The sequence below is a fragment of the Rousettus aegyptiacus genome, unplaced genomic scaffold (assembly GCF_014176215.1).
Source record: "Rousettus aegyptiacus isolate mRouAeg1 unplaced genomic scaffold, mRouAeg1.p scaffold_m13_p_16, whole genome shotgun sequence".
In the NCBI taxonomy this organism is placed as follows: domain Eukaryota; kingdom Metazoa; phylum Chordata; class Mammalia; order Chiroptera; family Pteropodidae; genus Rousettus; species Rousettus aegyptiacus.
In genome coordinates, this window is record NW_023416291.1 from 20,861,583 (window position 1) to 20,885,241 (window position 23,659).

At 37.3% G+C, this 23,659-nt stretch overlaps 2 protein-coding genes across 6 annotated transcripts in view; one reads left to right on the top strand and one right to left on the bottom strand.

Annotated features, from left to right (window-relative positions):
- Positions 1-11,606, bottom strand: part of FBXO16 (F-box protein 16) — a 45,585-nt gene extending 33,979 nt beyond the window's left edge. Inside the window, exons 1-3 of one of the 5 annotated variants that reach the window (XM_016144665.2) lie at positions 9,619-9,842; positions 7,611-7,802; positions 3,628-3,763 (exon numbers count right to left, since the gene is read on the bottom strand). In XM_016144665.2, the coding sequence (XP_016000151.2) occupies positions 3,628-3,726 (99 nt within the window). In that variant the 5' untranslated portion in view covers positions 3,727-3,763; positions 7,611-7,802; positions 9,619-9,842. Of the gene's footprint in view, positions 1-3,627; positions 3,764-7,610; positions 9,844-11,100; positions 11,462-11,585 lie in introns of those variants that run through there. The other 4 variants (XM_036233580.1, XM_036233581.1, XM_036233579.1 and 1 more) reach the window with 4 other exon arrangements.
- Positions 11,041-23,659, top strand: part of FZD3 (frizzled class receptor 3) — a 69,477-nt gene continuing 56,858 nt past the window's right edge. Inside the window, exons 1-2 of the mRNA XM_016144660.2 lie at positions 11,041-11,167; positions 19,301-19,828. Of these exons, the coding sequence (XP_016000146.1) occupies positions 19,640-19,828 (189 nt within the window). The 5' untranslated portion in view covers positions 11,041-11,167; positions 19,301-19,639. The remainder of the gene's footprint in view (positions 11,168-19,300; positions 19,829-23,659) is intronic.

Sequence of the window (23,659 nt, forward strand, 5' to 3'; positions counted from 1 at the left end):
ACCTCTTTCATACAGTTAGAATGTTAGATGTGGAAGAGGCCTTCATGGTCATCTGATTCAACCCACTCATTTTGTAAAAGGAGGGTAGCAAAGCCCAGAGAAAGTAAGTGACTTACTCAAGTCATGTGGGAAATTATTGGTACAGCTGATCTGGATGTTCTAGAATGTTCCATTCCCAAAGTTATTGTTCTTTATTTGTATTTATATTTGTTTTTAAAATTGGTTTAAAATATGATATTTTATTGTACTGTATAAAGTAAAAAATGAAAGCTCTCTTCTAGCAGAGCCATCTCCTCCAGTGCCATCCAACATTAGCAGTTTTATTTGAGGGAAAACCACAATTAGTAGCTTGGTATATGCATGTGTGTGTGTGTGTGTGTGTGTGTGTGTGTGTATTTACATTTATGCACATACACATGTGTATAAATACACACAAATATTTTTAAAAATAATTTTACTCCAAACTAGAACCTAAACAAAAAAAAAAAAAACAACAAAAAAAAAACAAAAAAACTTTTTAGAATAAAATGGGAGGTCTGAATAGAAAAATAAATATCATCTCTAGAAATTATCAGTAGAGTTGACAAAAGCTATTCAAGAACCAAGACAAGCCAATGGAATGGTTGCTGTAACACATGGCCCAGAAACCCCTCCAGGACTAAAGGATTTATTAATTCCCCCACCTGCTGGGAGTGCTGCTGGCTGACAGTCATGAGCTTGAGAGATCTGCCTTGTCTATGATCTTTAGGGGAGCTATGGAGTCAATGGAGGCCTCACTGAGACTGCATCACAGCCCAGCTTCTTTCTCTGCCCCAAACCTCTTCCTTTCCTCTCCCCTCCCCTTCTGGTGCTGATACCCAGAGCCTTCCTCAATCAACGCCCTACACACCCGTTTCAGAGTCAGCTTCTTTAGTAACCCAACATGTAACAGGCCATCAGGCAATTAAAATATATTCCCCCTCCCCCATAGCTCCTAAATTGCTTAAGACTTCTAATTTTTCAAAGGAAAATTCTGAAAATCAAGGCATCCAACACACACATATTTCAATTCAAGTCACTTTTTCACATGTGTGTAAAACCTTCTCCATTCTATGAGAAAACAGATTTCAAAACTAAACACTAAGGTTTTGGGGGGGAAAGCAAAGAAGCTGTTATATAAACTGTTGGAGAACTAAGAGCATTGCAAACAGGTGATCAATAAATAATTGCTGAGCTGAATAATAAAGACTTTCAACAGACCTGTGTTGCTTATGACTAGACGAAAGCTGATTTTTTCTTCTTTCTCTGCCTTTCCTTTCCTGGTCCCTCATTTTTTTCCAGACATACTCTTCACTTCTCATTTCCTTTATCTTTTTCCTTTTTAGTCTCTCTCCTTTTTATTTCTCACTATTCCTATTGCTACATTGGCTCACTCCCAAAATTGCTCATTTCACATCAGAGGAGTAAAACGGGAAAGCACTGAGCAGGACGTGTCAGGATTGGTGCTCCAGCTTTGCCAAAGTGATGAGCATATCTGTTTGGTTCAGAGAGGCAAAGGGTCAAATCCAGGCTAAGGAAGGAGGGAGATAGGGGAAAAAAGGTGAGAGTCAATGGAGAAGGTGCCAGGGAGTACAGCTGAACTCTGACTCCATTTCTTGTGCCTCAGGAACCATATAAGGCACTGGAGACACAGGGAGAAAAGACAGAATCTCAACTCTTAACACATTAGAGTCAAGTGGGAAAACTGGTGAATGGTGATGAGAAAAAAAACAAACAAACAAGCAGAAGGAGGCTCCCCATTTGAGTTGATTCTTATAGGAGGCAATGAGAAGAGCATGTGCAAAGGTGTTGAGGTGTGAGAAAGAACGGCTCTTCTGGGGGCCACTTAGTTGGCTTGGATATAGGATGAGAAGAAGCACTGACAGTGTTTGGAACTGCGAAGCTGGCAGAGGTCAACACGTGAAGGGTCTTCAATGTTACGCATGGGGGGTTTGGAATTTACCCTTTGAAGTAGGGCCATTATCAGTTTTATAGAACAGGATTAGATTGATATTTTAGAAAGATCATTCTGGGACTAGAATAGAGGATGGATTGGTAGGGATAGGGGCACTGGAACCAGTTAGGGGATTACTGCAATGCACCAGGCAAAGGGTGACTAGGGTGTGAACTGGGAATGTGGAACTGGAGGTATATGGAGAAAAGGGACTCAGATGAAGAGTTCCAGGAGAAAGACTTCTAGAACTTGAAAATGAATTAAATGTGGAGGAGAGAAGGTGCTGGGAGATACTCCTCCCTGGGTTTGTAACATTCCCAAATGTCTTGGAATACCAGGAATGCAAGGCCCCGACTGCTCTATTCTTGGGCAATTTCTCCAAATTGTTTACAGCAAGGTGACCTTGACCAATGAGGTCCTTCCTATCTTCCTTTGGGACCAAGAGCAGATTTGCCTACTGCTTACTATACAAGCAATGGATTCCCTGGGCTCATAGTTCCTCAGCTGTGATTCAAACCCATGATGTGTGCAGTATTTATTGGGACCTTTGCATCACTTCTGTGGGACAAAGTGGGCAAGGAGAACCAATACAAACATGATGTTCAGACTGCTTGCTGCTCTGTAATTCAGTTCTCTGTCTCTGACCCAAGAATCTTGTGTCTTTTACTGTGAAACTGTAGTGTCTTCAATGCCATAAGTAACAGGCTAAGTTATTAACTAGTAAATTGCGGAAAAGCAAATCCTAGACCTGACAAGGAGAAGAAAGATTTCTGGCCTGAGTGACTTTGTGTAAAGCAGTGTCTTTCCCTAGGGGAGGAGCTGATGTTTATGAGCAAGATAATGAGGTCAGTTTTATTGATGTTGACTGTATGTTACTGCCACTAGGTGTGGTCCTTGTAATAGGTACAGTTGACCCTTAGAAAAAGAAGGAGTTTGACTGTCGACTCCCCGCACAGTCAAAAATCCATGTATAAGTGCAGTTTAAACCTGTGTTGTTCAAGGGTCAAGTGTATTGACAACAGTAACTCACAGACCTGTTGGTAAATTCTGCCCCTAACTGAAGCAGGAACAGAAATCCCCAGAGGCTAGCCAATCTCACACCCCAGCATGATACTCAGCTTCCTACCCTTGCAATCCTTCTTAGGTATATTCTACCAGTGCCACCCAGAATGCAGGTGGGAAATAAACTTTTTAGGAGAACACGAGGCATGTAATCAGATGAGATCTTTTCATTTTGTTTATTTGACTAAATGTGCAGCATTATCCAGTATGCAACTCTAGTGAGGAAGTCTGTTTTTTTTTTTTTTTTTTTTTTTTGGGAAATCTGACTATCCTCTTCTCTCTTATTCCTGGTAGTTCCAGCAGAGAACCAGTGATTGAAGAAAAAAAAAAGTATTTGGGGTGAGAGAGAGGAGGAATGACAGTGGAGGAAAAAACAAATCTAAGACATTTTCATCACAGGTTGGGACTCTTTGTCTATTGCCAGCCTTGCCCATATAGTGAGGGCTCAGTACAAGTTTTTGCAAAAATCCTTTTTTTACTTTCATCTGTTATACAATCCTAAACAATTTCTGTTCATATTCTGATAACCAAAATTTTACGCTTATTTTCTTTAAGGCATGGAAGCAACTGATAAAATAGCTTTGATCACTTACTTGGTCATTCAAAAGCTGATGGTTTAAGGGTGTCCAGGTACTCATCTTTGTCTGCATTTTGGGACCATCTGTGCTTTTGGGAGGTGCAAATGCCATCATGAAATAACTGAATATTCTTCCATAAGAAAAACTATACCTATCGGAAGAAATGAATAATATAACCTTTAGAATGCTAAAAATACTAATACTGCAGAATCTTTTAGTATGTTGAGAGAGGAAATTGGAGGTAAGAACACTTATTGGGAGTACTTTATATATCAGGTACTTTATATGCCCAATTGAAGCTCATAACAATCTGGTGAGGTGGTAGATTTTAGCTCATTTTGTAGGTAAAGAAAATGAAGCTCATTGAAGTTACATGCCCAAGCTTATATAGACAGTGGTAGAACTTGAAATCAGACCCAGGTCTATTTAACTCTATTTTCACTGGACCACAGAGGGAAATCCAGAATCACTCGTTGGCCGGAAATAAGTATTTTAATTTATAAAATCACAGTGCAATATAAAACACTCCATCCTTGTCCTTTGTGTCTTTCTTCCTCTCCTTGTAACATTCTGACATCTAAGTAACAAGGGTTCTAGCTTGATACTATATTATAAAAGTAGAATGATATAATGTAAAACGCTAAGTCTTTAGAGATGAACAGATTTGGGCTTATTGGGGGAAATGTGCAGTTTTTAGATGCCCAGTATATGTCTGCCTTCATTCGATTAAAGCATTATAATTTCCATGATGAATTACTTTCTCCCCATTGTTCAGAGTTTGTTGAGTTGGTTAATCAAGGTGGCCTCCCCTTCCCTGGCCAAGAGGTGGTCACAAGACTGAGTTAGGCCAGTTGGATTGACACTGACTTATCCTTTCTTTACAGTTAAGGTGGTCATTAAAAGTAGCACTGATCCTGTTAGGTTGTTCCTGCTGCCTCACCCCTCAGAAGCCTCTAGTTATTTATTGTCCAGTTTGTGAGCCCCCTGATATCCTTGCAATAAATTTCTTCTTTTGCTTGCATTAGCTAGAATCTATTTCTGTTGTTTACAACCAATTTTTTTTTTTTTTACTTCATACACGTTTGATCCTGGCTCTAAAACTTAGCAGCTGTTTAACTTTTTGCAAGTTATTTAATCCATCTAAGCTTCAGTTTCCTCATTTGAAAAATATGAATGTACGTAGCTACCCTCAACCACTGTTGTGAAGATTAGAGAATAAGGGTCCTGCAGACTGCCTGTCAGATAAGTAGTAACTTCCTTGCAGCCTTTCTTAGAACTTCCTGCCATTCACAGAGTTCCTCAATATCTGTCCTTTAGAGGGCCATAACAAAATATTTTTAAGGTGGAAAATATTTAAAGCAGACTGATGGTAGCTTCAATATACGTCCTCAGTGTTTCCACTTTCCTTCCTCTCTTGAAGGTGGATTTCATATGGGAAGGCAGTGGTGATGCCTGAGGGGACCAGGGCTTGCCTCAATTACTGGCTCCAAATATTACAGCAAATATTAAATATTAAATATTTTTTTAAAAAAAGCATTAGTTTTTGACTGATATGGGATTCCCGCAAACGTTAGATCTATAATTTTTGAGGCTCTCACTTGACATGTAATAGTCTCTCTCAGGTTTGAGATATAGCTGAAGATAAAGCCAATGTTTAAAACCTCAGTGGCATCTTTCTTGCGGTGGCCTCCTGCCATCACACCACTGGAATAAAGGGGGCTCAGATCAGCCCTCACAGTCTTCTCAGCCCCTAACAGCTAAATATTTGAGACACACATGTTTAGCTAAATTGCAAAAGGGATAAGAAATGATTTTGTCACAGTATTATTAATTGGCAGCTACAGAAGTACATGTGAGGAGGTAGATTATAGATACGAAGCATGGTCACTGAGTCTAGATCTGCCCAGTTAAAAATTACGTATTTCTTTTGTTTGTTGTTATTTATTTACATTTGACCTTTCTTCTCATTAAATCAGTTGTTTTTAATCTTTTTTTTTTTTTTTGAGGGCCAAAGAACTCTTTGAGAATGTGATGAAAGCAATGAATCTTCTCCCTGGAAAAATGCATGTAAACATAAAATTTTGCCAACCCCAGGTTAAAAACTTCTGCTATAAGCTGAGAAACTCTCTTCCCAGTTTGGATAGGAAACAAGCTAGGCAAAATTTTTGAAAAATTTAGGACAAAGAAGCTATATGGGGGCCTCCCCAAGGGCCTGAACTGGTTGTTTTATTTTTCCTGGTTCCTCAGAACTAGAAATTATTTGAATTAGACTTTCTTCAAATCATCTTGAGGAAAGTTTGGTTTTCAGGAGATGGGCATAGCCAGAAAAAAACAGCCCTCTTACAGACCTGCTGAAGCATGCAAATAGGGTGTCCTGCCCTGTCCTTTGTCCTCTTACGATTTTTTCCTCCTCTCTCTGTTCCAGAAAATGGGCAGTGAGTATATCTGTACGCACACACCTTCATGGTATAGACCACTGAACACCATTCAAAGACAGATGGTTTTATGTAACATACTCAAAAATAACTGTCCCCAATCCATCAACAAGATAAAGGCAAGTTGTCTTCTCCTTCCACATATAAAGCTTGTTGTTGCTTTTTTGTGACCTCTTTTCTCTTTAATGGCTTTCCCTGAATGTTCATCTTTAATTTTTCTCTGGATAAAAAGGAAAAAGGAGGGCATATGGTCCTAGCCCCCAAGTATGGTTCCAGTTCCACATTTAACAGCAAAGACGGGTCCTCTGGTAGTTCCAGTGGCCACACATCTCCACTTTCATCTTCTAATCCATTCTTCACACTGTCATCATCATTCAACTTTACTAAGGACCTGTTACGGCTGTGGTAGGGGTACAAATACTAGGGACTTTGCTTTAATGGAGCTTACAGTCGACTATTAGTTTTGTTTGTTTGTTTGTTTTACAAATAACATTATATAAAGTGTACAATGTGATGTACAATTTAATGTCCATCACCTCCTATAGTTACCATTTGTGTGTGTATTTAGAAAGCTTGAGATGTATTCTCAGCAAATTTCAAGCATATATTAACTATAGTCACCATGCTGTACGTCAGCTTTCTGGGACTTATTCATCTAATATTGACCAATATCTTGCCACCCCCTGCCTCTGGTAACCAACATTCTATTTAGGGAGGTATTTTTTAAAGGACCAGTTGATCATGTTACTTTTCAGCTCAAAAACCTTCAGAACCTCACTAATGGCTACAAAATATCCAGACTCTTCAGCATGCACATCTAGGTCCACTATGAAATTACCTCAATCTATCTTTTCAGCTTCATCTGCCCATCTCTCCCTTCATGCATTATCTGCTTGAACACACTGAACTTCCCAATACTCAGAGAAAATAATACAAACTCTGTTTCTTTGCTCATGTGGTTTTCTGACATTGTTCACCTAAATCCTAACCTCATAAAACATAAATGTGCTCAATAGATATTTTGTTAAGTCAACTGAATGAATGAATGCAACAACGGTGGAGTGGGGGCTGTTTAAGGATTAAAACTAGTGAAAATGTACAGTGAAACTTGGAACATTATGAAATGAGTACTGGGATTACACTCAGGATTATCGGGTTTTCATTTGGAATTTACAGAGCAGAATAGGGTTGAGTTTCTCTGCTAATGCACAACGCACCTATTGAATACTGCAGCATCATTAGAGAAGAGAACCTCAGATATTATCAATTATCAGGCAATAGGGTATGGTTAGATTTAAATACAATTTTATCTTATCAACTAGTTAGAAAGAAAGCAAAACCTATAATACAATACAAAGAGCTAGTGCTTGATAGATGTAGAAATAATTATTTGTTGGTCATTAATTTCACAAATATTTAGCATCTGGCACTTCAACTGCAGCTGAAACAGAGCAAAATGTAATCTCCAGGAACACTAAAAGGCATCTGAGAGGCCCAAGAGGATCTGAGAGTGGAGCTCTCAAAAGAGTCTCTATCTTTTTCATGCACTATCCACTACCTCACCTTTTAGTTCGTCTCCCTTTTCAAGCCTCAAGCGCTGGTGTTGCCATAGTTGCTTTTTCTTTGACTCTGCCCAGTCCCCACCCCTCCTAGCTTCTGGTAGTCCAATCACCATCCATATATCCTTTCTCTGGCATCCGGGGTCTCTCAGGCAACAATGTGTGGTTTCTTGATTGGCCAGGAGATCTAGGCGAGCTGGCTCCAAAATTGGGAACACGGATAACACGAAAAAGTGTGAGTGCCAGTAGGGCGGGAGGGGCTGCAATCTCCCAATATAATGCTAAAACGAAGATACATCCAATTCTGAAATAAGCAGCATTGAAAACCCTCATTCAAGACATATTTGTGTTCTAAATCAGGCCAACCTACTGAGCATGCCCCATTATATTGCTCTGGTCACTGTGAGGCTCCGAAATGGAAACTCCACTTTTCCAGGTTTTAAGAGTGACCAACAGGTAAAAGACAGTTGGAGGCAAAAGAATTCACAACTGGTACCATGGAAGAATAGCACCTGCAACAGGAAGTGAAAGGACGTGGGAAAATTGCCCAACATGCAAACTCATAGATGCTCCAACATTGATTTTAATTTATCAGATTAAGGAATTCAGGCTGACTGACAGATACACCTTGGAACCAGCAGATGGCACGCCTTAATAAGAAAAACTCCAAATGTGGAAAATTTTACAATCTGGTCTAATTTAATTAAGTTTATTGAGTACCCACCATGTAATAAGGGATGGAGTGGAAATACAGGCATAAAAAAGAAATCGAATGAGGAAGACTGGAAAATACAAAGTGTAAATAACTAATGTAAGGCACACAATGATAACTGTTGTGATAGAACTACATAAACAAGTGTTGGCAAATAATCAAAAATTCAAAATTCAAGACGGAGCTTCCTTGGTAAGTGTGAAGCAGTTCTTATAGGCAGCAGGTTACACAACAAAACAAAACAAAACACATACCTCCTCACAAAAAAACAAAAAACAAAAAAAAAACCAAAAGCCTTTCCTCACTAAAATAGATAAGAATATACTCTCTTCCAACTTAAAACAAATGTAAAGCCTAAGTAGGTTTGTATTGTGTTTCATAGTTTTGAAATAGACAGTATTAGTATATCTTCAATTTAAAAAGAAAGAGAAACGTCAAGCTCATAGACATTGATGAGTTCCTCGAGTTAACAAAGGATCTGTAAGTAGCCAAACTGAAATTAGAACCTGGGTTGTTCAATTTCAGCCTGGTGGGTTTTTTCACATGACCAGGTTGTATGTAAATGAATCGACAAAGCCTTTGGAGGTGGTGGTGGGGGGTGTGTGGCCTGGAAGAGGTATGTAGATGAAATACTAAATTACTATGTATTACCAGCTAACATTTATGGTTTCAAAACGGGTTCATCCAGAAAAAGACCAGTTTTAACAACATGCTGTTAAGAGTGCTGTCTTCTGTGAAGTTCCCGCTCATTAAAGCTTTTCCATTGGTGATTGCAACATGGAATGAAAGAGAGATGGGATAAAAAAGAGCATTGCACTTTATCCCTGTTGGATTTGAATATGTTTATCCCTGAAAATAAGGTCCCTTTCGTCTGTCTTTCAACCAGCACCCTCTGGGCCTCCAGTCTGACTTCTGATTTCCTCTCCCAACTATCCCCCAGTCTGAATGACATCATTCAGCTTGTTCATAGTGAGCACATCAGCTCAATGTCTGTGATACTTCGACATCACTTTTAAATGAAACATTTAAAACCAAGAGGAGTTTGGAGACTTAAGAAAAAACCTTGTATCCCCACTGAGATTTTTAAAAATACTAACATTTTTGTTTCATATGTGCGATTAATAGTTGAATCCCCTTTTGTACACTTCCCAGATTTCATTCCCCTCCCTGCCTGTCTAGAAGCAACCACTGTCATGAAATTGGTACATAACCTACTTGTCCAATTTTTATTCTTATTATATGTACATATTTGCCCTTATAAGCAATGACTAGGTGTTCTTAAAGAGGTATAATAACTTACATATTCTGTTGTTTTTTCAATGTTATATTTGAGATTTAATCATGTTGATGCATTCAGTGATAATTTCTATGTCATTTCCACCTCCCCATGTGAGCTATATATCCTTCACCTGACAGTTTTCACAGGACATTGTGTAACTTGCATAAATATGCATCTGGCTGCACATCTCTAGAGGCTCTGTTGATGCAAGGAATCTGAAAATATATAAAGCAGACAGTTTTTCACATACGTTATTTGCCTCCTCGCTCACCCTCAGAAAAGGCAGCTTTGGCTCCGCAGGATGTACTGGCTTGCTTAGAACCAGCTTAAAGATTAACACCACTTTTTTAAAAAAAATTGGTATTGCACAAGTATTTATTAGGACAATTGAAAACATCACTTTAGATCTCATTTATTATGCTTTTTCCCATAGCTCATCTTCTGATGTTAACTATATTTATGGCTGTCTAAGCTTAATACTCAATATTTACTTAACATTTATTGAGCACCTTTTAAAATTTGTGGTAAAATACATGTAACGTGCAATTTACCATCTTAACCAATTATAAATGTACAGTTGAGTAGTGTTAAGTACATTCACATTGTTATACAACAGGATCAATATTACCTAAAGTCCTGTGTGTTACCAACAGAGCAAAATGATGCCTCTAAAGTCTAGGTTGAAAAGGAATGAAAAGGGGAAAAAAAGGTAAAACGGTGTAGTGAAAAAGAACAGCTTTGGCCTTGAATTAATCTCGACTCCCATGGAAACACTGTGTGACTTTGGTAATTTGTTTAATCTTTCCGGGAATTTTCTCTTCTGAAAAATTTTCTAAGAACATTTTCATTCCTAAAATTATGTAGAAAAAGAGAAAGGAAACACGTCCTAAGGAGCAAAAAGAAGGGGTATGCTACCAATAACCACAAGCTCCGTCTGTTCATTAAGGGTTCGGCAGAGGATATAACCTGTTCTTGGGCAGGTATCCTGCCCGCTGTTTCAGCGTGGAACCCTGAAACAGGCCATTGTCTACCTGTACTTGCACCCAGTGCCACACACAGCACTCGGTGACTCGCCCCTTGACCACCTCCAATGCCCAGTCTCGCGGTCCGCACACTACTTAACAGGTTTTGGCAGTTTTGCAATAATAGCATCATAGGCTGGGGTGATGAGACTCGTCGCATCGTCTCAACAAGGGAAGGAAAGAAAGCTTTGCAAAGAGTGATGAGCACGCTTGAGAAAAACGCTTCCAGAGCTGGGAACGACTCCGCTGGGGCAGGACAGCTCAAGGCGTCGCCCAGGGCGCGAGGCGGAGAACAACGAAGCGCTCTGAACCGTGCCGGCGCAGCCTGGCTCAAAATGGGAGCGCTCGGCCGAGCGTGCGCAGCGCGCCTGCGCCGAGCGTGCGGGCGCGCGCGCGCTCCCTGGGTCGCGCGCCCCAGCGCTCGCGAAAGCTCGCGGTCGCTTCGAGGCGCGCACCGGCGGTTCTCGCTCGCTCGGTTTACCTGAGGGATCCGCGGCGGTCTCCGGCCCGCGCTGCAGCCCCGCTGGAGCCCAGGCCCACGTCGTGAGGTGAGCTCCGAGGCGTGCGGTCTCCCGGCCGGGGTAGCGGGCAGCGGGTGTGGGGCGTGTGGGCGACGCGGAGGTGCCGCCGCCGCTGCCCGTTCCCCTGCCTCACCCTGTGCGGAGGAGCCACCAGCAGCCCCCGCACCTCCTCCTCAGGGATCGTTATGCTCGTCGCGGCCCAAACAAAAGCTTTCGTCGCCGGGTTGTGGCAGGGAGGGGGTCGCAAGGGCTTCTCGGGATCGAAGGCGGGCCGAGGGGGTGCGGAGGAGCCGATTTGGGGGCTGAGGTGGCAGATGTCTAGGGAGCTTATTAACCCTCTCTGTACTCAGCCCGCGCTGGGCAACCTGTGCGAGTGTGGACCGCGAGTCCCTCTCCGTCACCCTCGGCCCACACCTTTCTCCAGGGAACGTGCCCGAGTACCCACCCAGAGCCGCTGCCGCGGTCCGCGCCGCGGGGGCGTCTGGCGCTCGGCTCCCGCCGGGAGCGTGGGTGGAGGACGCGGCTGCCAGCCGGGGGCGGACAATGCACCGAGGGCTCCAGCGTCCCGGGCCCTTGGGGCGGCGGGAGCCCCACGTTAGGATTTCCTCCTGCTTGGACGTCGTTTCTTCATTTGGCCAACCTCTGATTTCCAAAGCCCAAAAGTTGCCCCTTCCATCCCATCAGTTTGCAAAGTCGGCTCCCCCTCCCAAACGCTTGCCCCTTTTTATGCTCTCTGTTTGCCATGGGTGCTGCTGGGTAATTAGTAGATGGCCTCTGAAGTAAAGGTACTGTTACAATATTTCAAGACATTTTAACGTTTTTCTGGAGATTTTTCAGATCTCAGGAGTCTTGGAGTTAGGTGCTTCCTCTGTTAAGAGAGGGCTTTTTTTTTTTTTTTTTTTTTTTTTTTAAGAACAAAAGCGCATGCCATTAATTTAGGCACAGGAGTAGACTTGAAGTTGAAAAATAACTACCCTGTAAAAGAGGTCCAGTTTTTTTGCCCAGTATAAATGAAAATTAGAATTTTGATTCCCTTCTTAATTTAAGGCAGATGCAACAGCAGAGCAGACCCAACAGCTTCGTAAATAACTGTCACATAAAAATATCCAAGCAAAATCTTATTTTATAAAAGTTGTTTTGGTAGACTTGTAATGTCCATTTATGGGAAATGGGTCACTTTGCAAAGCCAGTAGCACAAGAGCAAGGAAACAAAGACCTAGCTGACATTGGGGATGTTACCTCCCTCCTCAGCCTTCTTTTAGCCTTTAGTGATGAGCTGATAGTCTAAGGAATAGGTAAATCCTTAGTTCTGTTATTAAGAAGCACTTACTCCTTAAGATAATGCTTTCCGTCATAGTTTTAAGCAAATCAATACTATCCCTTTCCTCCAGGAAATTTTTTTTTTACCAAACCACAGCATCAAGGTGGAAAGATTCAGAGTTGGATTAGGAAAGAGGTGTAAAAGCTTAACAGGGTGGGCTTGGAAGAATAGAGCTGAAGATAAAATATAATTAAGAGGCAGCCCTTATCTTACCATGTTGCCTTTTACTTGGTGAAATAATGTGTGCCTTCTCTACCCTAATGCTTTGAAACTGTCAGGAAAATAATGAAGCCTAGCATCCTACCTTATTTTTCATCCTTTCCCCCCCGCCCATCTACTACTAATATTCTTTACCTCCACTTCTAAATGTGTAACAGTGTCCCATTACAAGAAGAAAAGACTATAGAATCTTTCATTTTCCTATATTCCTTGGAGCTTTATTTTGTGCTCTGAACATTTAGGCGGATTTTTCTTGAGAGTTCCGTGATCGAGAGGGTTGAGGAAAATTTAATAGTAAAGTGCACGTTCGTTCTTTGTATAGTACAGTGTGAAAGCTATCATCGGGTAAGGATATAGGAGTTTTTGACTCACAATAAGTCCTCTGTTTCCCACTTGACAGGAAAAAATATCTCTACCCAACTTAAATTTCTTATTAGTTTGTTAGTAAAACTATAAGATTTTATGCTCAAAACTGAATTCCCAGTGTATTAGTTTGTTCATGTCAGACTGCTATTGATTTTATATTTTTTAGGAGACAGGGTAGGGGACAGCTTCTACCGCATCTTTACTTTTCACAGGAAAGAGTGGTGTTGGCCTCAAGTTTTTTTAAATCCCTAAAACTCTGAAATTATAGTTGCTTAAACCTGCAGCTGCCCACAAAAAGAGCAATAACACAAATAAAAAGAATGGTTTGGAAAATACGTACTGGAGAAATTATGTAATATAGATTTGGGAAAAGATGTGCTGCAGGGTTTGAAGAAAGAAATGAAGGCTTTTAATAGTGTCATTTCCATAAGGCTAGGAATAAATGCTTGAAGAGTAACAACTCTTCACTGGCTAGGAAGGAGTTTTAACCGTGTGTCAAAAATGACTTCTTTTTGCTTTCCAATTCATTATGCTGAGAAGAATTGACAGTTTTGGTGGATCGAAGAAGTACATTGCAAATGAAGTTTGAGATGAATATAACTAGGCTAATTGGCTTTTAAAAAAACAAATATTGGTGCCCAAGTTTTGTCTTACTGAAATAATTTTATAGTCAAAGCATACAAACCATACAACCTTGCTAATGGAAAAAAAATCAGGGGCTTGATATTAGAGAATTTTCTGATGAACAAATTTTAATTGGAAAGGGAAGCTGGATTAGAATTTCAGCCTGCTTTTATTTTTTTAAGTCTAGAATCTGGTCATCTGTTAGCTTTCTAGCTTTGTTTTCAGGTTAGTTTTAAAAGATCTCTTTAATCTTAAAAGTAACTTATAATTTATAAAATCGACAGGATTTTGATGTTCACTATTCATTTTAATTTTGAACCTAAATATATTTGTTTTTCCTTTTTTTTTTTTTTAAAGATCTATCACTCATGACATTGGAAGATTAGGCTATTGTAATCAGTAATGACAGACTTAACTTTTAAAATTAGAGATAAGTAATAAAGGTCAGTAAAGAGATATTCTGAGATTAGTAGGAATCTAGACCCTATGAATTAAATATATAGCTATATAAACTTTCTTTTATCAACAATGAGGCAATATTTTGGGAATAAATTTACTTTTTAAATAATAAGATATGGAAAACAAAAGGCCAAAGACCACATGGATTTAGGAAAAGGAACAGAACACTTAGAGCCTTGAGTGTGCTCTGAGTATGTTTTGTCTTTCTAACAAGACAATTTCCTTGGCAGAAGAAACTCTGTTAGAGGTAGTTATTGTAATTGTATTATAATGTATTCTTAGAAAACTCCTCTTAAAGAAGACAAAGAATATCCCTTCTATTTCAGCTGTAGAATCACTGTGTGTGAAGCAACCTTTAGATGGTATTTCTGAATTGGAAATGCAAAGCGTTGTCTACATTTGTAGGGTGTCAAGAAAATTAAATCTAAACGGAGAATGATGAAAGAGATCACTTTCTGTATAAAGTGTAAATTGGAATAGAATTGCTAAACATAATCTTTTGTTTCAGGACCCTCTTGACAAGCCCTCAGGGCCCACTTTTGTCATTGTTTCTTCTGGGATTCAGCCTGCTTTCCTCTTCACAGTTGCCACCTCCGGCTTTTTCCGCATGAGTTCATTGGGTCTGGCTTTGCCACCAGCCTGGGAAGACAGCCTTCCAAAATTGCATACCCCTTTCCTTTATTGCTGCCCTTAAAGACAAATACTCAACTTATTGTATTTTAAGGGCTTTTACTTTTTATCATCAAAAGAAAGTGTAATTGGAAAATAACAGATTTTTTGTTCCATATTTATAAAAATTGCAGATTTAAATGTTTCTAGTCCTTTTTGTTTTCAGATGGAATGATAATCACGTACTTAATCTGAAAACAGTTTCCCAGTATCTTATATTGCTCAATGGGGAAGCGAATGTGCCTGCTTTCCCAGAGGTATGGCATGCATAACTGGTCCCTGGCCCCGAAGTTTTTATATTATCCCAGCAGGTCCTTTTATTCAGTTGAAATTTTGTAGATTCCTATAGTTAAAAATTTAATATCAGTAAGAATGCCAAAACAACTGTTAACCTTTATTTAACAAGTTGCTATATTTGAGTAGGACCTTTTTGGGTTAATAATCTCTGTCCTGCATGTCTAGAACTTCAACTTACAGCTTTTCGGTGGATGATCCTACCTCTGGAAAGATAATAACTTGCTACCCACACACACGTGATCCTGATTAGTAGCAGATATTTCATTATGTTATTGAAAAGTGATTTGGAATCTATATCAAAGGTTTAAAACATGTGTATACTATTTGATTCAACTGATAAGTGCTCTGATTTTTCCAGTATTAAAATCAGTTGACTCATACTAAATTGATCATCACTTTTTTGCTTTCTTACTAACTACAATAGGGCAGTAATGTGTCCCTTGGCTTGTTGCTTGTTGTGTAGTTATCAGCCAATAAATCAGTGATTCAACTAGTATTTATTTATTCTTGTCAGCTAGTTAGCACATATTTATAGATTTAGCAGAGTTAATTATTCCATAAACAAAGTGATGAACCATAAGTTCTTTAATAAAATCTCACACCATTTATAATATTAAATAATTGAAATGTGCCTGTATTTTTGACAAAAATAACATTCTATGTTATTTTTTTATTTTATTTTTACTTGTTACTGTCTTACCATGTTAATAAATATAGACCTTGCTTATCATTTTAATGATTATGTACTATTCCACTATGTGATTGTACCATAGTTTAACCAATCCCTATTGGTAGACTTTTATGTCGATTTTATTTTTTATTTTTTAACTAATGTTACACTAACATTTTGGTTATGCATCACATGTACTTGTGTGTGTTTACTTTCATAGAATAAATTTATAGAATAGATTTGCTGGATCAAATTTTAAGGGCTTTTCATGTAAGTAGCCTTTTTTAAAATACCAACTAGTACTTACTATATTCTCACCAATAAATAGTATTTGAAAATGTTGGAATATTGACAATGTTCTTTTCCCTGCACCCGCTTCTGTACTTTATTCTATCATTGTTATTTTGCCCATTTGATTGCCCATTCGATTAACAAATATGATATTATCTCGCATTTGCATTTTTTTGTTAGTAAAGTTGAATATCTTTTCATGTGTTTACTATTAGTATTTCTTTTCCAAATTTTTTCTTTTTCCTTTCTATTAAAGTGTTATTCTTTATCCGTTTTTTCAAATTCATTTTATGTATTTTGCTAAGCATGTAATTACATTCAAATATACCTGTGCTCTTTTAAATTATTCTGTTTCAGGATAGTATTTTTCAAAACATGACTTCTGGACCACGTATAACTATACCTGAGATAACTGTCAGAATGATTGTTATTCTATAGAGATTAAGATTTCTTAGACCTGTGGGGGGAATTCATGAATCTGCCACACATTAAAATTAGAGAACCTCTGATTTGGGGGACAGAAAATGCATTAAGATTTTTGCTGTTCTTATATTTGTCTTACCGCAGTTGACTTTTAAAATATTTTTTAATATTCATAAACTACAGTCTTGGTACATTAAGATTATTATCTTAGCCCAGCCTAACATAATAGGTTTAACAAAGATTTTTAAAAAAAGTTTTACTGTATGGGAATATGGATGTCATAGGGCATAAAGAAAGCTTATAAGACAGTGGGAAGCTTCACTGGCAAATGAGGCAAATGGAATAATTGAGAGGAAATCACGTAAAATAGGTGAAGTAGGCAGAATGTGTAAGAGGGCATATCATCCAATTTAAAGACCCATTGAGGTATTTCTCAGTTTCTTCCTCATTTTATTTTTCTTGGTTCAGATATTACATTTATTACTCATTTATTTTTTCACTCATCAAAAGTTTTATCATGCTTCTACCTAATGTGCTAAAGACTATTGTAGGTGTCAAGTAGTAGTAGGGCTTATATCCAGATGGAGAGAGGACAGACAACAAAATAAAGAAACAAAATTATAATATGTTGGGAAATGATAAGGACTAAGAAAAGTAAAGCAGGAGATAAGGAGTACTAAAGATAGGAGTTAAGATTGCAATTTAAAACAAAGTAGTTGGGACAGAAAGAAATCTAACTATGGGAGGGGAACATACAATGTAGATATGCTTTACTGTTAAATTTTAGACCTGAAACTTACTGGATTTCATTAATGTCACCAAAATAAATAAATAGAAATAAAAATAGAATATCATCCTCAAGTTTTAGATGATAGTTTTTTTTGAACCATAAATTTGAAACTCATCACTGTTTGAGAAAATAGATTTGTCCAGTGACAAATATTTGAAATTCTCATGTTCATATTTAATAGGAGCAGTGTTCCCTTAAATGTCTTTTAGTTGCAAGCAGATAAGTGCTGTATAAGCAACAAACTACAAAGACAACTTATATGGTTGTTTTAATGCTACAACTAAATAAAGCTTTCAGCAGATATTTGACACATTTTTAATAACATGCATAGTTGTTACTGTGCTGCATGGTAATTATGCTTAAATATAAATGACTTTGTTCAATATCAGTTTTCTATCTCCAGACTTCACATTTCAGGGGCCAGCTTGAGGAAGGAAAGAAATATGGCAGGTCAAGCAGCTTTTGTAGATCTCCAATTTACAGATATTGGTATAGACAGATTAGGCATCTGAGCAGGAATTGCTCATAACTTCAGTGTCCCTAATTCTAGAGGTCACACACACTTTCCTTTTCCTTTCCACGAAAGACCATCTACTAGAGGGAGAAATCGGGAGTATTCAGCCATTGCTTTCTTTCTCCAAATAGTTTTTTCTGCTTAGTAACTAAAGCTTGGGATGCAGAGGTCCCAATTATTGATAGTGCACATGGGACAATTTCTTGCCCTCCTTAAGCTAAACTCGTTCCAGGTCTCAAGGTCTAAGTCGTCATGGGCCCCCTAGTATTTAAGTTGTCTTATTAACCTGTCTCTGAGAATTTCTAAACCTGAATTTCTCATGTTTTCCCAAAGTAGGCTCTTTACAGCAAACAGAAATAACTAATGCATATGAAAGAAAATGAAATAAAAGCAAATTTAACATCACTAAACCAAATGAAAGTATGATAAAATATGCTTTTTTTCCTACTCGACCTGCCTTCCACTCTACCCATACCCTCCCAGACCCAAATGAGATACATATTTTTGACCCTTTGGGTCAAGTCAGAGATTCTAAGGCTTAGAAACTAACTGGGAATCATTTCTATTCCTGCAGAGACTTTCTAGGGATGATTTCTAGTCTCTGCAGCCTGGCCATGTTTAAGAAAACATTTGTTGGTCAGGTATTTCTGCATCTATGGTACTAAATTATTAAGCAGTTTTACTAATTTTGGGAAAATTTTTTGATACTAGTTTTAGAGGCTTCTATTTGCCAGTGTAGTATTTTTTGATAAAGGTAGCCTTTGTGCCAACTATAATTCAGTAATAAAACTACCTGATGTCTGATGCTGCTTTACCATTTATAGAGTACTTTTAAATACATTATTTCATAATTCACTTACATATCATACTTATTGCAGAGGTAGTATTTTTTCAGGAAGAAAAATCTGAAGGTCAGAGAAGTTAGGTGATCTGTTTCCATTCACACAGCTATTAAAAACCTTGAATTCATATCTTTTTGATTTATTCTCCCTCCTTCACAGATTCTTTCTGCCAAGTCAGTTAATGTAAAAATGCACTATTAATCAAAACACATATACGTTTTAAATTCAATAGCTTAGATTATAAGTATGGCAGCTATTTAAAATTTAGGACAACAGCATAAAAATGTTTCAAAATGGACCGATTGTATCTTGTGATAAATGAAAAATTGCAATCAGACATGTTAAATAAACAACTGAGGGAAGAAAATTTGCCTTTTAGTGCTGGTTAAGAATTGTCTTAGTCAAAAAAAATGTCAGTATATCTATAGCATGAATGATAAGGCAGAAGAACTATATGAAATACCTATATATTTTTTATCTGTTAGGTCAGTATGATATCTCTCATCAAAGATTTTCTTTATTTCTCTTTCTGATAGTTATTGCTAAGTGTATAAAAATGCAACTGTTTTTTGTATACTACAACATTACCTAGCTCATCAAAGATTTTATATCAAGTCCACAAATTTTGAGAAGAAATGACTAATTTCTCCCATTTTTAAAAAACATACTTTTCAGATATTTCAATCAAAGGAAGAAATAGCTCTCCTAAGATGGAATCTGTTGTTTGGGAATGTGGTTGATCAACTTGATATGTTGGCCAAATGTGCCCTATGTAATAAAATGAAAAGAAGAGACAAGATGATGTCATTTTCCTGTATTGTGAAACCAAAAACAAATGCCTTTTGTGAGACCAAGCTAACAAACCTCTGACGGTGCAAAGAGTATTTACCTGTTTGAAGAACTTAACAGTAAGATATAGAAGAAATACTTCTTCAAGCTGAGACCTACAGGTATCTAAAGATCTTAAATATTGAATAGGCCTGATCATCCGAATCTCATTCAGATCCAAGAAGGATGGCTATGAGTTGGATTGTCTTCTATCTTTGGCCCTTGACTATGTTTGCGGAGCATATAGGTGGGCACAGTTTGTTTTCTTGTGAACCTATTACCTTGAGGATGTGCCAAGATTTGCCTTATAATACTACCTTCATGCCTAATCTTCTGAATCATTATGACCAACAGACAGCAGCTTTAGCAATGGAGGTAAGACTGGATCTATTCTTTGACATATCTTAAAAAATAATTCTCATATTGCCTTGTTAACTAATCTAATGAATGTGTCTGACAAACAGGGAAAGGATGTTATTTTTAACTACATCTTGTACATTAAAACATTATATATTTAAATCAAACTCTATATTGAAGAATCCACGTTTGGGGGATGTTACTTGACATTTTTTAGACATTATACTTTTATAAAGAAATTTAAAACACTGGAACATAGGAGATAAAAGGCATTCAGAAGTTAAAATTATCTAAGTTATATGATTGCGTCTTTTTTGTTATTTGGCTGATAATAAAACTTTAGATAAAGAGCAGAATATAATATTCATAATTCAGTCATTAGGTATTGAAGGTAACATGATTTTGAAAAGTGAGCTGTTTTTTTTCAGCCTTTAGGCTGATAGTGTACAGTATTTGAATTTTCTTAAATGTTTAAAATGATTTCCTGGTTTTACCATGTTTTACATCAGTTTGTTTGTTTGTTTGTTTGTTTGTTTTTAAAGAACAAAGCTCCTAAGCAAAGGAAAAGTTTTTGTTGTGTGAATTATATGTTCTTGACCTCTCAGGCTTTTATGAAAATTTGTTGCTTTACTTGAATTTTTATAATTGTGATTTTTAAGGCACTTTTTAATGATTTTACTTTAGAAATTATGACAAATTAATGGGTATATAGTTAATAGGTTTAAGTAAGTATATATGTGTTTCTATAGTGGTTAAGTAAGTATATGTGTGTTTCTATGTTGGGCATAGTTGCTTCTAGCATGGTTGTCATATCAGGATGCTATAGTGGTTTTAGAATTGTGGTCGAGGATATGTTTACTGGATAAGAAGTAGGAGGCAGTAAATGCTGGTGATAAGAAGCATAGCCTTTGGATATGGACAGACCTGGCTTTGAATTCTAGCTCTATCACTTCCTGGCTATATTTCTTTGGGCAATTTATGAAGACTTTTCTTACCATAGTTTTTTTGCTTATAAAATGGAGTTAATAGTTATATGAGCTTTTGTAACATAGAAAATGAAAACATGTATATATAGTACCTGGTTCATAGCAAGTACTCTTAAAAGTGATAGCATTTGCCATTCATCCATATTCTCATATTAATACATATAATTAATATATAATACATATAATTTACAGAGAATGTTTTGTATTTTAGTGTTTAATCTATCGTTACAGTGCTTTCAGCAAATTGAAGCCTACATGTTTTGGAATTCTTCATTTTATAGTAAAACTCAAAGGTTCATTACTTCTAAGTAAACTAACATCTGTCTGGGAAAATTTGTAGAAAGATTATTATTCATAGATTTTGAAATATGGAGAGCATCTTATATATCCAAATATTTGAAAACATTATAGTTTGAACAAAACATTTTCTGCTCATCCTCTGACTACACAAGGTCTAACTGGTAAAGAGAGATTTGATCTAGAGTGTCACATTAGAATATACAAAAATGGATGATGGTTTAATACAGTAATTTGGTTCCAGTTATAGTCCCTACTGTGTATTAAAGCCATCAGTTTTCTCTCCCCGCAAACTAAAGTAGGAATACCCTTGTTTTCAGTATCATTACAAGTTAGTACAAATTATTTGGAAAGCAAAATAAGGCTGTAAGAAGTAAGTCATAAAGATATTTGTACTGGCTTGGCTGTGCCATGTAGTAACTTTAAGACTTTGGACTTGGGACTTAAGTCACTTAATATCCCTGAGTCTTGGTTTCTACATTTGTGAAAAGGCATTAATAACAAAAAGTATATTGAAGGGCTATTGAGATTAAATGAGAGATTTGTAAAGTAGGTAGCACAATTCATAGCACACAATAGATGATCCACATATGTTAATTGTCTTGCAAATTCCATTTCTAAATGGAATTTAGAGAGAAAGTAGTAGAAAGGTGATGAATGTGTTCCGCGTGAACTTGTATCCCTACTGTAGGCTCATGGAAGTTTGATAGTAATGGCATGGTAAGCTATTTCTTCTTCACCACCCTCCTAAACAAGCCCATGCAGTCTATATATTTTACTGGGAATGAGGTTGCCTCAGTTTGAATTTCACACATTCTAGGGAAAGGACCTAAGTGAGTAATACTTTCTAGGAGAAGGCTCTGGGGATTCTAAGTAATTAATGTTGGGCATAGTTAGTTGCTTCTAGCATGGTTGTCATATCAGGATGCTATATTGGTAGAATCATCTGACAGTTTGAGAGTGTGAACTTTCTGTAATAGCAAAAGACATGGATACTCAACAGTCAACACAACATTATTCCAGATGAAAGTAAGGATTTTTAGGTCTATCAAGGAACTGTGGATACGTGCCTGCCAGCTTTTGCCAGGAGCAAGTAATTGGAACAGGTAATCCCAGCACATTCTTGAGTGTTCACTGTGGGACTTGATGAGTTGAAAGGCAGTTTCCTTGGTGTAGCATATTTCAGCAGGCCCAGTCTTCAAGCCTGCTTAGGATTCATTCCTGTAGTGGTGTTTGATTAGTCAAAATGAGGGCTTGTGGCAAAATAGTATATGGCAGTGAGCTGGGGTGCACAGATGAGAGAAAGTGCAGAATCCGGTTATCTCAATTTGATTATTCATGATCAACAAGTTTGATATCCTTTCATTGTATGTGGAGAATTCCTAGTTTATATACTGTCATTGAAATTGGGATGTTTTTAAATAATAGGGTATCAGTTTATTAACTTGGAAAAGAAGATCCTTGCTAGTATGTTACTCTACCCTACTTTCCAAAACATGAATATCTACACAAATGCACAACTTTTATGAGTTCTTAACTTGATGTCTTTCTTCCTGATATCAGTGGCTTTTTATAGAAAAAAAAAATATCATTCCTGAGTTTCTTAAACTATTTTGAGCTGTCCAAATTGCTAAGTAAATTTTTGGATACATTCAGAGAAGTTTAGTTTCTGGCCCTCTCACCTCTATGTTGTTCTTTTCTTCCACCTAAAGGTAGTCTTCTAAAAATGGTTTTGTTTATACTTCTATTAGAGAATTGAAAATATAATATTTATATGAAATGTTTATTTGATATCTATCTATATGTATTCTTTCACCTTTCTTTGATATAGTGTTGTACTGTTTGTTTTTGTTACCTTATGTTTTTCACTCAATATAACCTGAATATCCCAAATTAGTATTTCTAGATCTTCCTCAAAAATTATTTTATAATTGTGGCAAAATATATATAACAAAATTTACCATTCCAACTATTGTTAAGTGACAGGCGAGTGGTATTAGTACATTCACCTTGTTATGTAATCATCACCTCTGTCCTTCTCCAGCATTTTTTCATCTGTCAAAACTGAAACTCTGCCCATTAAATAATAACTCTACATTCTCCTTTCCCCCATATTTCTTCTGCCTTACAACTGTCTTCTCCATCTCCACCTGTACTTGATACCTCAATAAGTAGAAAAAAAAGTAGGGGTAGGTAACACAATGTTTTGTATGGTATCCTGCTTTGGCTGGAGAAAAATATACATGCTCATATAAGAGCAAGTTATCTGGAAGGCTTTTCCCTAAGGCCAACAGTGGTGGTTCCTGAGTTAGTGTAATTTATTTGTGTTTTCTATTTTTATGCTTCATTGAATGTTTGTATTTTCTGATTTTTCTATGGGAAACTCATTGTACTTTTAAAATAATAAAGTTAGTACAGAAACTTTGTTTTTAAAAAATCCCAACTACCCTTATTTGTCTAGCTCCCAGTTGCAGTGCCTAAGACTTAGTGTTTTTGTTTATTTTTTATTTATTTTTTATTATTATTTATGCCTATAGCACCTGGTCTTCCTAGGTGGTCTCTCGTC